The sequence below is a fragment of the Alternaria arbusti genome, assembly GCF_024043155.1.
Source record: "Alternaria arbusti strain BMP 1465 chromosome Unknown scaffold_25, whole genome shotgun sequence".
Taxonomy (NCBI): Eukaryota; Fungi; Ascomycota; class Dothideomycetes; order Pleosporales; family Pleosporaceae; genus Alternaria; species Alternaria arbusti.
Genome location: NW_026249965.1, coordinates 142249 through 158579, shown reverse-complemented (window position 1 = coordinate 158579; position 16331 = coordinate 142249). Strand labels below are relative to the sequence as shown.

Below are 16331 nucleotides of genomic sequence, written 5' to 3'. Positions count from 1 at the left end.
CTGCAAGAGGCCACACATCGACAGGAAATCCGCAACATGGCGCGAGATGTTCGCCACCCAGCCTCCACTCATGCGCTTGACTGTTACTCTGGAGACTAAAGAATGCTCTTCTCATGGCGTCAAGACTGTGTACACCAGGTTTCCAATCCAAAATGGGAACGGAGTAACGCTCGGAGACATCGTCGGTGTCTTGTGGCACCCTCAACTCATGCGGAATATCGGCCTTGTGCTGTACCCAGACGACCCGGAGAACGTCTGCCCTCGCTATCATACTACCAACGGGCAGGAGGTTTACTATAGGGTGCAGATGGCGATGGGGAAAGGAATAAGTCCGGCAGAGGCGCGCAGGATGATCTGGGAGGGAGAGCATGGGAATGAGCATGGTAAGTTTTAAACGTGGTTTATGCTTGACTCTCCGAAGGGCAGCGGGATTACTGGTAATATTCGCCTCTCTCTTTGTTCCTACGCTACATCCAAGACAGCGATAATAGCCATCTTACTCCTTTCTAAACAGCAGGGAAGATATAAACCCCCTTCTGCAACGCCACCTGCACACTCGGCACCGGCTTAACATACTTCTTCACGCTCTTCACAGCATCATCCAGCAACATCGCCACCAAGTTTCCAAACACCACACTCCCCTCTGCATTCAAATGCGTGTTATCATCCGCTTTGAGATTATACGTATGCGCCTTCTCCGCGCCAATCGCATTCAAATACGCCGTACTGGCCGCATTCAAATCAATAATGTCAGCGCCGCTCTTACTCGCCGCTTCTTTCGTCGCTGCTACCACATCCGCGAGGTTTAGTTTGATCTTCCCGTCGGCATCGTAGTTGCGTCGGCTTAGGGATGTAACGAGGATGGGTGTTGCGCCTACATCCCGCGCTTCGTTCACATACGCAATCAGGTTGTTTGTGAGATCTGCGGCGCTGATGTTCTTATCGGGCTTTTGGTCGTTGTGTCCAAACTGAATCGTAACATAAGGCGTGTATTTGCTTGACACGTTTTTCGCGGAGGATAGCACGGTGGCCCAGTCGCCGCCTTGTCGGAAGGATACGGTTGTTGCGCCGTTGTGGCCGTAGTTCGTGCCTGAAGCACCGTTTTGAAGCGTTGTCGTCAGGAAGCCGGTGCCCCAGCCGCCGCCGCCTGCGGATTGTACGGCGGTTGTTGAGTCGCCGGCGAGGAGGAAGTAGGGTGGTTTTTGGGCGCTGGGCTTGGGTTTAGGGGAGGGCAGAGCAGAGGATGTGGCGAGGAGGGCAAAGTAAGCGAGGGTTGATGGGAGATGCATGATGATACTGTTCGACTGGGTTGCTGTGAGATGAAATGGATGGGATATCGAATCTCGAGCTGACAGTTCACCTGCCGGTTTAAATGAAGGGTGCTTATTACTTATATAGCCATGAACTAATCTCCTTCATCCCTACGGTGCTCACCTTCTAGATGACAGTTGATCGGAATTTTACCCCATAATTTCCTTTTCGGGGCCGATGGTCACTGGGGTAGAGGAGATGGTCTGGGGTAGCTTGTAATGTTCGTGTTGATGCATTTCCACCAATCGGGCTTGGGGAAATCAACGGGAACGTCATCGGTGTTGTTTCGCGGAGGAAATCCGATCCCGTGGAAAACGGGGAAGAATCTTGATAGACATACGATTCCCGTTCGTCCGGCATTGCGAAGCTGGAATGCGCATGTTTTGTCTGTGTATGAAGAGTTGTTGATGCTGGCCGAACTCGATGTGGCCGGGTTAGTTCGCTGGTCCTGATGAGGCTGGGTTCGCTGGCCTGAAACGTGCCTGCCTGTGGCGGTTCGACTCAGCCAGCCGTGCAGCCTCTTCTTACTCAAGAACAGGCGCAGCCTTCGTTGCTTCCTAAGCATCTCCACAACTTTTCCGATATCTTGTTATCCTACTGCTGATTAAGTCTCTCGAATGGTAGCGCCTTTATCGAAGACTTCTGAAGATGCGCACCATTACCGCCTGGCTGAACAAGCTTCTGCATTTGACGTCCAAGGTCGAAAGCGATATTCCGAAGTCAGCAGAACTGTGCGAACTCTGCGCACAATGGGACTTTTCTACGGTGTTTCTTGGTCGACGATATCCCGCTTATGAGTATGGAGTTATTAAAGACAATTCGAGATCAACGCTCTGGGATATTCGCTCTCTGGAAACACTCAGACTCGCGAAGAAGTGCCCAATGTGTAGCTTCTTTGTCGCTCTACTTGTTGTTCGAGGTCAGATAAAAGAAGAGACTACCTCAGCTTCAGAGAAAGACCTGGTTGCGCAGTTCAAAAAGGAATCGTTGACCAGGTACCTAGGGGCTGTGTATCTACGGATAACCGAGCGACATGCCACCCAATCATCGCACGTTGACTCTAACTCTGATGATGCGGTAGCGAATTCTGGTCGCGAATGGATCACTCTGTTGCCAGAGTCTGGTTCCATGTCCTCTCGAACAGAACCACGGACAACATACACATGGGGAGGCAGGCATTTGAAGCCGTACTGTAACTTCACAGAGTTATCATCGTGGGTACGAGAGTGTTCCGAGGATCCGCATGGTACCCACTTCGATTGTTGGGAGAGCCGCTTCGAGACATACACGTGGAAAACACTTCGGCTGATCGACGTGAAGACAATGTGCTTGGTTGTGAAGCAGTTGCCAACGAAATACGCTGCACTGAGCTATGTCTGGGGCCCACCTCATCTGATACAACTAAAGTTGCACCAAATGAACGTGGAAAAGATGTCAAAACCCAACGCATTGAGGGAACGGTGGAATCAGGTGTCAACAACGATCAAGGACGCCATCAGGGTTTGTATCGAATTCGGCATCCAGTACCTCTGGGTTGACGCTCTCTGCTTGGTCCAAGATGCGCCAGATCTTCCACGACATCTGGACAAGATGACGGAGATTTATGACGCGGCTGTCATGACTATCGTAGCCGCCTGTGCCGATTCATCATGGACAGGCCTCAGCGGTGTGTCGATAGCGCGTCCTATGTCGCAACATAGGGTGTCTTTTGGAAGCATGGCCCTTATTGAACCTTTGCCACCACTAGGAACTGAGTTGGAGAACGCACGCTGGACTCAACGTGGCTGGACGTTCCAGGAACATATATTCTCTAGACGATGTCTGATTTTCTTGGAAAATCGAGTGGTTTTTCAGTGTAATGATGGATGGACCGACGAAAGTATCGACTTTGACTACCGCGGGCGGGGTCTCCGCCACGCGAAAGCTTCGACTCGGATGTCTTTACCAGCGTTATCACCGAGAGGAGAGAATTTCAGTTTCCTGCCCTTCGTGGAGTGCTTCTGCAAGCTTGAGCTTACGTACGATTCCGATGCTCTCAATGCATGCAGAGGTGTCATAGCGTGGCTCGAGCAGAATGACACGGAGTTCTTCTGGGCTACACCTACCAATCGTATGCTGGCAGGTCTCGACTTCGGGACTGAAGCATTGGAGCGACGACCCGACTATCCTAGCTGGTCCTGGTTGGGTTGGCGGAGACCACACCCTCAAGAGAAGGGTTACCAGAAGTTTTATGGCCGCAGGACGAGTAGTATTGGGCACGACGGCCTGTGTAAGATTGATATTCCGTCGCTAAGAAGTGATCACAAGAGCCACGCACTCGGCTTTGATACATCACAGCTGTCAGCAAGTGATTTGGATAAGCTTCTTCTACTGGAGACTCAGGTTGCAAGTTTCTCGGATCTGGAGGGAGCATTATTTTCTCGCGATGACTCGGAACGTCGCAAAGTTCGGCCAGATCTCTTAACCCATAATGTCCTCGGGGCATGTAGGATTGAGCTGGTGCGTCTTGCGCGAGAGTTCAATTGGGGAGATAGCGAAGAGCCTCTTTATGTGATCTGCTTGATCGTTAAGACTGACTTGCGGCGTGTATCCGAGCGGATCGGTGAGGGGCGAGTCGAACTCAGCATGTGGCAGACAGCTGTGGTGGAAGAACGGACTGTTTATCTCATCTAACATCCGAAGGCCGCGACATTCTACGATCCGGAATATCCGCAAGCACAGTATGAGGCTGAGCAGCGTATCATTTCTTGTCTGCACATTTTTTGGACAAAACGAGTGCGTGCTGGGCGCGACATAAACTAACCTCACTGGTATTGCCCGGGCGGAGCTCATGCATGTCGGTGTATTCGGAAGAAGGAGTAACTCAACAGATGGAGACGGGTTTGCGTCCCGCTCCTGGCGAGGCGGCTCGGTTGAAGTTCTGGGACGGCATTTGGCCCCGCGTGGGTGGGATGTCAGATGCGCTATACCCGATTGAGCGTGCAGAGAGCTCCCCGACTGGCACGTGGAGAACACGCAGCATTCTGGCGGCGCAGCTGCGAAGGAAGGCTCTTGTGGAAGAGGGAACGATATATATTACCCTCACTATTGATTGAGCACGTAGTCGCAACATCGCGATTCCACGAGCCGGACCGTTTCGTAGCTTCCGTTGCCGGTTGCGCGTGGGAACGGGCCCGACAGGCGCCCCGCGTACCCTTCCAAGGTTATTTCCACGGGGTTGGCACCACTGGCACTACATCCCGTTTTCATGGCACTGATCTTCATGACTAGCAATGCGCCGCCTCTTCGATTACATGTCAGATTTTTTCCGGCGTATTCCCTCCGATGTTTGACACCCCTGGGGCCGCCATGTGTTGACCCGGCCTTTTGCCACGATCTATCGCTCGAAGGCGCAGGTCCTTAGCCATCCATGAGAACCCACAGTAAGGCCGGCAGATGAACATGCGTCCGAATGTCGATGGAAGCCAGGGGTCTACATGTCCAGACCGTACCACGCATGACGATCTCTTAGCAGCGGTGCGATGAGAGCCTTTAAGTCGTTGCCAGGAAGGCTTCACGGTTTCTTCTGCAAGCCGTCAATCCTTCAGCTTCGCAACCAGCCGTGATCCGCACGGGTCAGCAAGCGACTTTGTTTTTGTGGTATCTTTCGTTCATCTCATACGTATTCCGACATGCATTCATTCATCGTTGCTTCGTTCTATGGCGCTGCGGTGTTGGCAGTCGCATCGGCCCAAACCACATACGACTATGTCATTGTTGGAGGAGGCACCACGGGCTTGGTCGTTGCGAACAGACTAAGCGAAGATCCCAATAGTGAGTAATGACAGGTACAGAGGTGCTTCAAGCAATAAACTGACAATTGTCCACAGAGACAGTCCTGGTCATCGAAAATGGCGCGCTCAGCAATAGCACCCTATCCAGCATTCCCGGTAATTCCGGCGGCCTCAACCTCGCTGCTATGTACGACATCTACAGCGCGCCCGTTCCCAATCTTGGCAACCAAACTTTCCTGGTAACAGTCGGCAACGTCGTCGGCGGCGGGTCATATGTGAACGGCATGCAATTTGACAGAGGTGCTGATGCTGACTACGACGCGTGGGGTCAGCTCGGAAACAAAGGGTGGGATTGGAAGGGGCTGAAACCATATTTCATGAAGAGCAACGACTTCGGTGCGCCTTCGAAGAAGACAACCAAGACTTTTGGTATCACCTACAATGCCAAGGCTTACGGCAATGGCCCGCTGAAGGTGTCGATACCGGACTATCAATTCCCTGACATGAAGACTATCTATCACTCCTGGGATAATGTCGACATTCCACATCCACAGGAGGGCTTCGCAGAGCCTGTCGGTCACTACTGGTCACCAAACTCAATTAACAAGGCGACCGCTATGCGTAGTACTTCGCGCACTGCGTACTACGATCCCATTGTGTCGAGGAAGAACCTGAAGCTGTTGACAAACACTCATGTCGATGAGATTACCTTCTCGAAGAACAGAGTAGGCGCCTTAACCGCCACGGGCGTCAAGTATACCCCAAAAGACACCAACAAGGAAGTCGAAGCCATTGCCGCGAAAGAAGTCATTCTTGCTGCTGGTGGCGTGTTCACGCCACACTTGCTCATGTACTCTGGCATTGGTCCGAAAGACGTTCTGACAGCTGCTGGTGTCACCGTTAAGAAGGTAAGCACGTCAACCTCGGAAAGATATGACAGGTCTAGAGCCTACATCGACGTTAGGGCACCTACTTCGCAGGTTTCTATGTAGATGCAGGCTGCAGACACGTTTAACCTTTTCCTTGTATGGGGTGTATGGATGGTCGTGATATCTCTGAGGCCTGCGCTGACATTTCCTAGGATCTTCCAGCCGTGGGTTCAAACTTCCAAGACCACATTGCCAACTACATGAACTTCGACCTCCAAAATCTGAACCCAGAGAACATGAACGCACTCAGCACGGATTCAGTCTTCAACCAAACATCTTACGATCAGTACCTGAAGTCGCGCACCGGCCCATACTCCGTCGGCAAAGCCAACGGCCTCGTCTTCATCGCACTACAACACTTCGATTCCTCCTTTAAGAAGACTGTCGCTAAGATGCGAGCTCAAGTAGCCGCCAACTTCCTCCCTGAACGCTACGCGAAGGACAAGAAGCTCCTTGCTGGCTTTACAAAGCAGCGCGACATCCTTGCGAAGCAATTCTCGGGCACTGACGCTGCTGTGGGCGAACTTGTCATCCAGCCATGGGGCTTTTCTGGTATCGCGAACAACAAGCCCCTCTCACGAGGCACTATCACACTCAACAACACACATCCTGCCGCCTATCCGATCGTCCAATGGAACACGTTCCAGAACCCTGTTGATGCAGATGTTATGGTAGCCCTTACACGATACAACCGCGCACACTGGGCATCCAAGGAACTGGCACAATACAAGCCGGTGGAGACAGCTCCTGGCCCTCAGTACCAAACCGATGAGGAGATCATCCAGGGCGGTGTTGCCTCGGGCTCACTACAACCGACATTCGCGCACCCCAGTGGTGGCTGCAGTATGATGCCTGAGGGGCTTGGCGGTTGTGTAAGTGATGAATTGCTGGTGTATGGAGTCAAGGGGTTGAGTGTTGTGGACGCAAGTATCATTCCGATGATTCCTGCGACGCATCTACAGGCCACTATGTACGCGATTGCGGAGAAGGCTGCGGATATCATCAAGAAGAGGGCATAGAATAAGGGTAGCTGATACGTAACCGAAAATATATTTACTCATGCCTTACAGTGAGCTTTCAAACTACATTCGTAAAGAGACCCAATGTTTGACTTAGGACCGACCGTCTTTAGGGTTTGATAAAGTCCGATTTCGCTTCCGCACATATGATCTCCACCGCTTTCTCAGCGAAAGCGTAGACGGCTGTCAAGATGTTCCCTCGTGGTATAATCGGCAAAACACTAGCGTCGCAAACCCTCACATTCTTCGTCCCATACACTGTCAGCCGTTCGTTAACAACGCCCCCTAGTTCTTCCTTCATCATCGAGCAAGTGCTGGACGGATGATAGTTCGTTGCTGAATTGATTGGAAGAATTCCCTTCGCATCTTCAAGCGACGTCACCGGGTGAGGAAAACTTCGAGGCAACCGCCTTCCGCTCGGCTTTGCCATGGCAGTAAAGGTAGGCTTCTGGAAGAGCCTTTCGATGAGACGGAGATGGCGGGCGAAGATTTCTACATCAATTGGATGCGACAAGTAGTTGAACTTGATCTCTGGCTTGAGGGAAGGATCAGGGGAGATGTGACAGCTTCCGCGTGAGAAGGGATGCGCCAACATGGCTACAACGGTTATGTAGTTGCCATCGACCACAGATGGCGTGTTTGGAGGCATCGATTCAAGGTCCCTGTGGCGTTGTGAACGAAGCATGAATGTGGTGGCTGTTGCTTCGCTGGAGCTTTCGACCGCCTTTTGGATGACGGAATACTGGGCCTTTAGGCTCGGGTTGCTCTCTGCTTCCACCGATTTCTTAACAATTGTAACGAGCTCCTCCGTCTCCTGCGGTGTTTCAAGTAACTGAAGTGGTGTGAAGGCAAAACTGTATGCTCCTCCTTCCGCCAGTCGACCCGTGCGGCTTTTCCCGTACTCTTCTAATGCCGCTCTCTGCACCATAGGGTCTCGTAAACCGTCGTCACGAGTCGGAGTGTCTTCTCCAGCTTCGATCGATAGGCCGCAGTTCAGATGGTCCTGCAAGTTCTCGCCGACACCTGGCAGCTCATATAGAAGCGGCACATTCGCGGCCGCGAGGACGTCTTTGTGTCCAATACCCGATCGTTCCAACAGCGCAGGAGACTCAAATACGCCTGCGCAGAGAATGATTTCTCGACCATCGATCAGATACTCCTCGCCTTCGTGCGTGAAGTGAACGCCCGTGGCATTGAGTTTGCCTTCTGCGGTCAACGCCTCGTCAAAAGCAATCTTGTCGACCTTTATGCCAGTTCTCATTGCCACGTTGCCCCGTTTCAAGGCGGGCTCTAGGAATGCTTGACCTGCATGGCTTCGCTCGCCTTTTGATGAATCGATCGCATTGGTGACAGTGACTGCGCCGGCATTGCTCTCGGCAAATCCTGTAGTGCCCGTCGGATGGCCTAGCTCCTCAAAGGCTTCCAACCAGCGGGATTGAAGAAAATCCATGGTACGCGGGTATGATGTTTTTATACCATCGTCGACTTTGGGCTCGGGGTGCTCTGCCTGCCATCGGCTGTAGCAATCTCCTATGCTCTTTGCACTCCATTCTTCTTTTCCTGGATCTGACAAGAGCTCATTCGCGATACGGTCATGCCATTCGTGATTGGGAAACACCACACTGTGACTGTTGATCGCACTGGTTCCCCCCACCAACTTCCCTCTCGGATGCTTCACCTTCCTGTTGTTCAGACCCGGCTCTGGCGCGGAGATGTATTGCCAATCGTACTCAGATGACATCAACTTGGCAGATAGACCGGGCGTTTGGACTATGGCGTCGTCGCGAACATGTTCCCCAGCTTCTAGAACGAGGATTCGGCGATCGGGCAGCCGCTGCGAGAGACGTGACGCGATCAAGCATGCCGCTGACCCAGCTCCTACGATAATGAAGTCGAAGGTCTCGGCATCTGCGGTGTGGTCTCTGCCCGGCATTGTTAGAGGAAAAACGGTGGAGGTTGAAAGATGGTAAGCTCTAGGCCGCGTAGCCACCTACTGCCACCTCATAATAAGGCCAGGCAAGCATTGCGCCTCGACTCGGCGACAGATAAGCATTACAGTATACTAGCGGATTTGGGTAGGTGTAAGTGGAAATCACCGAGCCTCATGCGCGCCTGGCGCTTGTGCCATTCGTTCAAGAGGAGCCTAGGCCCCCAGACCCGCTGCTTCAGTAATAGTGCGCGCAAAGTACGTTAATTTACCCGTCGTATCAGACCACTATTGGTAGTCAGAAGAGGATGTTTCTGATATCCTGCATCTAGAACTTAGACTACGCGTCGAGAAGAGGAGTTTGCGGGGTTAACGGCGTAAAAATCAGGGTCTACGGCAGCACGTGGGCCGGCGCTTCCACGTGTGCGCGACAACGGCAGGTGCAAAACTAACCACAGCGTACAGCCGTGATAGAAGATGCAAAAGCCAGACCTGATCCTAGACAGCACCATAGCCTCCGTACAGTTGGTTTGAATACGTGAAGTACCTCGATATCCAATTGTTGTGTGTGCAGACATGGCCCCAGGGCTGTCACCATTGCCCACAGTCTGATCACGCCTGATGCACCGTGTCTCTGCGGTGTCGTCGAGTATGACGAATGCCCTAGTATATATTGCTCCGCCAAAATTGATGCGCAAGCGATATTGGTTCTGTGGACGATAGCCTCTCCACCCAGGTATCATCGGCGGTCTCGGGGATATAGGCTCGAAAGAAGTGCGAGGCCACTGGCAGTGGGAGGGAATCGCTCGAAACGAAGAAGTTGTGTTTGTTATTGGTGCCTTTACGTGCTAATGTGTTTGGTGACGATCGTAGCTAGAGAGCTTGTCGGGGATGGCCGGTACGAGGTTGACATCGCAGGCTCGAACTGGGTGCATCAGCTCCTTTAGCCAGGCTGGTTGCGCGTTGACGTCGTGCGGTATCGGCTCGAGCGAGGCCCACACATTGCGCACGTTGATACTTCACGGCGAAAGTATTTGTTTCCCGAGGCAAGCAAAGCGATGTCTTTGGCGATGGGCGTAGGGTGTGTATTGGGGTGAGGAAGCAATTGTCGTCGTAAGGGGAGCTGCCTGGGGGCGCAGCGCGTGGGAAGCTATCAACGCGTTTGAGCACGGATCACATTAGGTATATGTACCAACACAGATCACTGTTCGTCGCGTCCATCAATTCTCAAACTATTCGCATCGTTCAATCTATGTAGCACATAAAGAAACGCTATCGCATTTTATGTACGACCCATGGCGGCTTGATGGTATGCGCTCTTCTTCCTGATCGCTGGCCCATAGCGATAGAAGATCCACGGGATAGGCGCCATAGCCGTGGCGACGAAAGCCAACAGGCTAGTTCCCCACGGCACACCCAAGCTCTCATACAATCGTTTCGAGAAGAGCGGAAAGGCTGCGCCAAAGAGTCGGCACAGAAGTCCATTCGCAGCAAGAGCGCTTGCCCCGTATATACCATAGCAATCGGTAAGATACGCAGCAATATCCAGAAAAGCCGTCAGAAGACCGATACCCAGGGGAACCCCAGCTAGAATGGGCACAACAGCCGGTACAGACGCCGTTGCCGTCCATGCGAACCAGAAGAGCCCAATAGGTGTTAGCCATGTAAAAGCTATCTGCAGTGGGAAGCGTGCTTCAGGCTGCGGACCTAGTTTGCGCACAAAATGTGTATGGGCGCGGTTCAGCAGAGGCGATAGTATGGTTGGAAGAGCCATTCCCATTGCCAGCCCTGTGTATCCAACGCTCATCTTGGCGGTTGACCAGCCTCTGTATTCCTTATAGACGATGGGATAGGCGACGAGTACGAGACACATGATTCCGTATAGGAATGCCATGTACGTTGACAAGGCCCACACGATGGGCTCAGTGAAGAGCATAACCCATGGACGAACCAGGTTATCGCGCGCGCGTTTTTTCCAGTCAACGTTCGAGAGGTTGCCGCCAGCTTTGATTTGCTTCGCGCGGACTAGTTGTGGAGCGTATGTTTCTGGGAGAAAGAGGAGGGCGCAGATGTAGGTTATGCCGCCGAGGATCATAGAAGTCCAATAGCCCCTTGAGGTACTGTTAGACGTCTTTTCGAGACATTGGTAGAAGGAGGAGCTGTTTACCATTGCCACGACGCGTACTGTGTTATTGGTCCGCCGCAGATTGGACCGATCACAAAACCCAAGAAACTTGCTGCCGTGAAAAGAGCGAGTGGGACAGCTCGTTCGTGAGGAGCCCACATATCGGTGAGAGACCCGGCTGTGTTGGTGACTGCAGAAATTTAGCACAGTATGAGTATGCTTTCCCTATATTTGATTCCGTACCTGTCGGCGCTCCCAAGAGACCTCCCAGAAAGCGGAAGAACAACAGTGTCTCGATGTTAGGCGCTAGCGCATCTCCGATGTTGGATATAACAAAGAGTCCAAACGCGACTCTGAGAATCGGATTCCGTCCCAGCATCTCAGACAACGGTGCGAAGAAGAGAGGTCCAATGGCAAATCCGAGCAGGAAGAATGACACTGCAGACGTGGACGCGAGTACCGAACATCCATAGAAATCTGCGACCGCCTGAATAGAGGCAGCATGCACCCCGGAGTAGTAACCCATCGTTGCGGACATCATAATCACGATGATAGACAAGGGCCATTTGCGCATTGCCGACCAGTTGAGCGGGTTTTCATCGCCGACCAAAGCCTGTGAACTGGCTCTCTCAAGGGCAGTGCTGTGAGTCGAGACATACGAGTCCGCTGAAATAGGCAAAGGTGGTTTAGACTCCATGATGATGAGAGTGAGCGAGACGATGTGCGCTGAGCATCTTCGTCACGATTTTGAAGGACAAAGTAAAAAGATGCAAAGCAAACGAACGTCAGTGTTGGGGGCACAGTGAACGTGCGATTTCGCGCACGGGCATCGCACGTCATCGCAACGGGTGCCTATTGTCGCACAACAACAACCAGAACAAAGGAAGAGGCACAGTCATCGCCCAAAGAAGACAGGCGTAGCGTTTACAGCGTGAGGGATAACAAAGCGAGGCGTGTAGAGAGATTGGCGCATGGTTTCGCGCACAAATCGGCGATCGCCCCGCACTAAAACCGCGCTAGCCCTTCCCGCGGACCCTGCCGCTGCACCTCGTTCCAACTACATCTCTCTTACAGACTTGTTAATCACCTATATCTCTACAATAAAATATTAAAAGCTAAGCACGCATTTGCATCTAGACAGCGTCACTATATTTAAAGGAAAAACGATACGCCAAGAGATTCTTAGATAACGCCTGCACACGCTGCATTCTTTAGAGCGTTCTGGCGATGCCAAATGTAGTAGGATACTGTTTGTACTACGATTTGCTAACAAACTAGATCTAGCGCCATTTTCCTTGATTGGCTCAAAAACCGCACGGTATTTCGAAAACAACCCATATTCAGGGTTTCTCGAGGGATTGATGGCTATGGCCAACGATCCCCTCGCCCATTGATAATAGAAAGAGCCGGCGCACATCCAATCCTCCTATTCCTCACTCAAAGGAATATCACGGCCGCACTTGTCCGCCCAGTACGTTCCAAGGGCGATGAGCATCCAGCTATCTGCGTTGTTATACGCTTCTTCGCCATCATTCTCCGCCAAGTCTGCGCATCGCGCCGATCCGTATGCGTAGTCCTGAAGTCGAGGCTGGAGTCTGTAATCTAGATGGCTGAATTCGTGCAAGAGTGTGAAAGCTAATGTCCGATCAGCATTTTCACCATTAGAAGCTGTACAGCTGGTGCTTACCTCCAGTTTCGAACTCATCGAGCGAACGGATTGGATCCTCGCTACACCACGCCTCATTCGCAACGGAATCCGGTGGCAGAGTAAAGTATGCATCGCACAGTGTTATACTGTCATCCTCAAAATCCGTCACGGCGTAGCTCACGTAGCCCGGTGGAGCATTCTCGGGTTGCTGAGTACAGGCTTCATTCGCAGTATCACGGCAGTTGATATTAACCGTGATATCGCCAGCGTTGGACAAGCCCGCATATGGCTGCAAGTAATTGGTCTTGTAATTATCGACGTCCTCCTCCGTCAGCCTGTCGCTAGGCCAGAACGTGGACAGGTAGAAACTGTCTTCGTTGATGATATCATTCACCCTGTTAGCATAGCCAATACCAGCAGAGTAGTCGGCGGCAAAGCGTTCAAAGTCTTCCTCGCTGCAAGCTCCCTGGATAATGTTGCGCTTGACTACGCTATGGGAGGTCAGAACCGAGCTCTCTGACCAGCAAGTCTGGTGAAGGTAACGTACCGGTCGCCAATCTTGGACTCATGCGTCAAGACAGGGCTTGCCGATGCAATGCTTGCGAGCAGAGCAGTAGTTACCACCAAGCGGCTGAAGCTCGTGTGCGTCATGCTTGCAGATAGAACGGTTGGTCTGGTGAAGATGAAAGAGAAGTGATGGTCTGGGGAAGAAGATTGGGGATATTGAGGATGTACCTTGGAGATGCGTTACTATAGGGTCCTTTTATATACGAGTCTCACGCCATCATCGGACACAGCAAGGCACAAGATGTCAACGAGATCGACAGACTGTGCCTCAAAAAAGAGAAAACATAACTCAGAACTGGTAGACTGCGCCTCAGAGGTAGTGGAGTGTGCTCGGCATTAGTGGACTACGCCCCAGAGTTAGTGAACTGTACCTTGGAGTTAATTGACTGTGCCTCAGCATTCTACTATACAGGCCTGCTGGATAAATTCAAATAATGCTTGGAAAAAGCAGGCAACCCGTAAGAGTGGGTTCATAGCCTGAGACTATCGGCTTGGCTTAGGTCAGGGCGCGTACGTTAAAAGGATGCACTTATAGGTCAGAGAATCCTACTCGGTAGCCGAGGCACGGATATCGGCGCGTATCTGGTAGGCGTTTCTAGAGAGGACGCACAGCACGCAAGACCTATAAACACCAAGATGCATACAACTAATTCTTTGTGTATCTACAAGTAATTGGGTACCTTGGCGAATGAGTCTTACAGTTTCTATGATATCTTGCAGAAGTATACAGCTTTCAGACTGCTCGAAAACTTCCACGCATACTTCTGCCTAGAGGGGTCGACTAGGAAAATCAGGGGGCCAAATACAAAAAATGGGGCCGAATATGATTCCCCTAAGGATTCGCTGCTGAGCGTTTATTTTGGGTGCTCCAGCGAACCAAGTCGTTTCATGATTGTCAGCTGCATCTTACTCGGCCCCATCAACGACTTTGAACTTCAGCCCGCTTTCCTCTGACTGGATAGGAATCGGTATCCAACATTTTGAATCCTCCTTCTTGTTGAGGATGATCCCTTCCCAATCCTGCGCGGTGGAAACAGTCAGCAACTGCCCGACATTGGATGGCCAACCCTAACAATAACTCGGTGACGTACCTTCAACCCGCCATACTTCCAGCTCCACAACGTCTTCGGATTACCAACCGTTCCACTTGGCGCCCAACGCAACCAATAATCCCGCCCAGAGCTGACCCCTCGTTGCCAAGCAACAGCCTGATCAAGCTGTAACGTCACGCGCCGGCTGACTTCTTGTCCGGGAAACAGCTCAATCCATCCCTCAGCCTCGCTGACAACATAAGTCTGCGCCGCTGCGTAATGGCTATCGCTCGAATCGATGAACCGCCCGTTTGCATCTCTTGGCCGCCGTAAACTCACATTGCGCCATTCAAAGGGAAGGCGATGTTCAGGGAGGTTCTCAGGCGAAGCAAAGATCTGGTACTGGCCCCAGTACACTGCGTTCTCGGATAGTGGGCCTCCAGCTTTAGGACCAAGCAGGTGTAGAACGATTGGCTGGCTAGGTACAAATTCAGGAGTCGTTGTGTAGCATAGCGTCGCCGTGAAATCCAAGGTTCCATCCCCGAGAGACAGAGTGCTGGCATCCGAGAGTCGAAGCGTGAGGCGAGGACATACGGCACTGTACACAACATCAGATCGGAGGAACCCCTTTCATAGACACACAATAGACACCCGAGATCAGGTAGAGAATAAGGAAGCGCCGGTAGAGAGAACATACAGTTTCTCCTCCTGCAGCGCGCTCTTCTGGCTCCGATACTCCTCCAACGCACGTCGATTCTCCGTCTCCCCCGCTTCATGCCGAAGAGACTCTTCATCACGCTGTACAATCCTCGTCGACGGTCTTTCAGGCCAAGGGGTTTGCAGGATTGCGGGAATTGAGGGCACCATCGTGTAGATGGCAGTATTGACCTTAGGAGCTTGACTTAGCCCACAGTATCGGTCTTGAGTATACGTCGTAAAAGCTTAAGACCTAAAAAATTCCGTACAACAAATATGTGGTGTTCCAAAGATGAGGAAAATGAATAATCTTGCTGTGTCGTGCTGGGCAGGATATATCACTGTGGCACGTTGGTGCGGGGCGCTGATTGGTCAGATTCTACGTCATCAAACCTGTTCTTGGGTTGGTGGCTGGCGCCACACGAGTCTGTGGGTGTAGGATGCGGGACGGGAAGAAAGGCACAACGGGGAGGGCGGCACGTGGCGGGCAGGACCAAGGGGAGCGCACAAGGGGAAGATCGCTGCCGATGATCGTGAGTGAGACAGCGAGAGGTCTAGCGACTTAAGAAGGGCAGAGCTGCGCAGGAGGCCGCGCGACGGCATCGCGCCCTGAAGCTGAGGTGCTGCTGATGCGAGCATCGCTGTTGCGGACCCTGGTCTAGTAGTGTCAGGTTGCTAGGTCGGCGCAGCGTGAAGGAAAGGAGCCGCCCCGTGGTGCCGTGCCATAGACGACCGTGCCTCCAGGCTGCGCGGCGCTGCGCGGCACCACCTCGGACGGTTACGCTTACGCATTCTCGTATCCTGTGTTAGAGCGGCAGCGCAAGAGGCGCCTTGGCGAGGTGGAAACGCCTTAGGAACCTGCAGCGTTCAACTTCCGCAAACGGCCGCCGCGTCACCTTGACACACATGTAGGTAGATATTTAAGTAAGAGTACTCTTAATAACTAAACCCTGAGTAGAAGCGAGGTGTGTATAGAGATTAGCGCCTAGTTTCGTGCACATATAGGCGATAGCCCCGCACTAAAACCGCGCTAGCCCTTCCCGCGGACCCTGCATATCTCGCGCAAACCTGTTGATCACCCGCATTTTTACGACGTTACATCGAAGTCTAAGCACGCATTTGCATCTGGACAGCATGGCGTTTAGATTTACGCCCTGTATTTAATCTACTTGCCCATATGCAGCTTCTGCCACGCGTGCCCCGAGTTCGGTGGCATCGCCATGGGTCAAGCCCTTTTCCTACACCCACACGATGCCCGGCGTTGAGGCCACACTACCGGGGGTAAGCACTTGTTACACGCCCGTC

The 16331-nt window shown here is 52.3% G+C and overlaps 4 protein-coding genes across 4 annotated transcripts; 1 reads left to right on the top strand and 3 right to left on the bottom strand.

The window, feature by feature from the left end:
• Nucleotides 1–506: 506 nt before the first annotated feature.
• On the bottom strand, nt 507–1289 carry J4E86_010788 (uncharacterized protein; the record flags this gene model as incomplete). The annotated part of the gene is made up of 1 exon (XM_051451284.1): nt 507–1289. One exon carries the CDS (start codon nt 1287–1289, stop codon nt 507–509), a length of 783 nt encoding a protein of 260 aa, XP_051297571.1.
• Nucleotides 1290–4982: 3693 nt separating this feature from the next.
• J4E86_010787 (uncharacterized protein) lies at nt 4983–7032 on the top strand (the record flags this gene model as incomplete). Its single annotated transcript, XM_051451283.1, has 3 exons — nt 4983–5124; nt 5181–5992; nt 6166–7032. 3 exons carry the CDS (start codon nt 4983–4985, stop codon nt 7030–7032), a joined length of 1821 nt encoding a protein of 606 aa, XP_051297570.1.
• Nucleotides 7033–7141: 109 nt separating this feature from the next.
• On the bottom strand, nt 7142–8965 carry J4E86_010786 (uncharacterized protein; the record flags this gene model as incomplete). The annotated part of the gene is made up of 1 exon (XM_051451282.1): nt 7142–8965. The coding sequence occupies one exon, from the start codon at nt 8963–8965 to the stop codon at nt 7142–7144; it is 1824 nt and encodes a 607-aa protein (XP_051297569.1).
• A 3780-nt stretch (nt 8966–12745) lies between these two features.
• Nucleotides 12746–13383, bottom strand: J4E86_010785 (uncharacterized protein; the record flags this gene model as incomplete). The annotated part of the gene is made up of 2 exons (XM_051451281.1): nt 12746–13223; nt 13280–13383. The coding sequence occupies 2 exons, from the start codon at nt 13381–13383 to the stop codon at nt 12746–12748; spliced, it is 582 nt and encodes a 193-aa protein (XP_051297568.1).
• Between the last annotated feature and the right edge of the window lie 2948 nt (nt 13384–16331).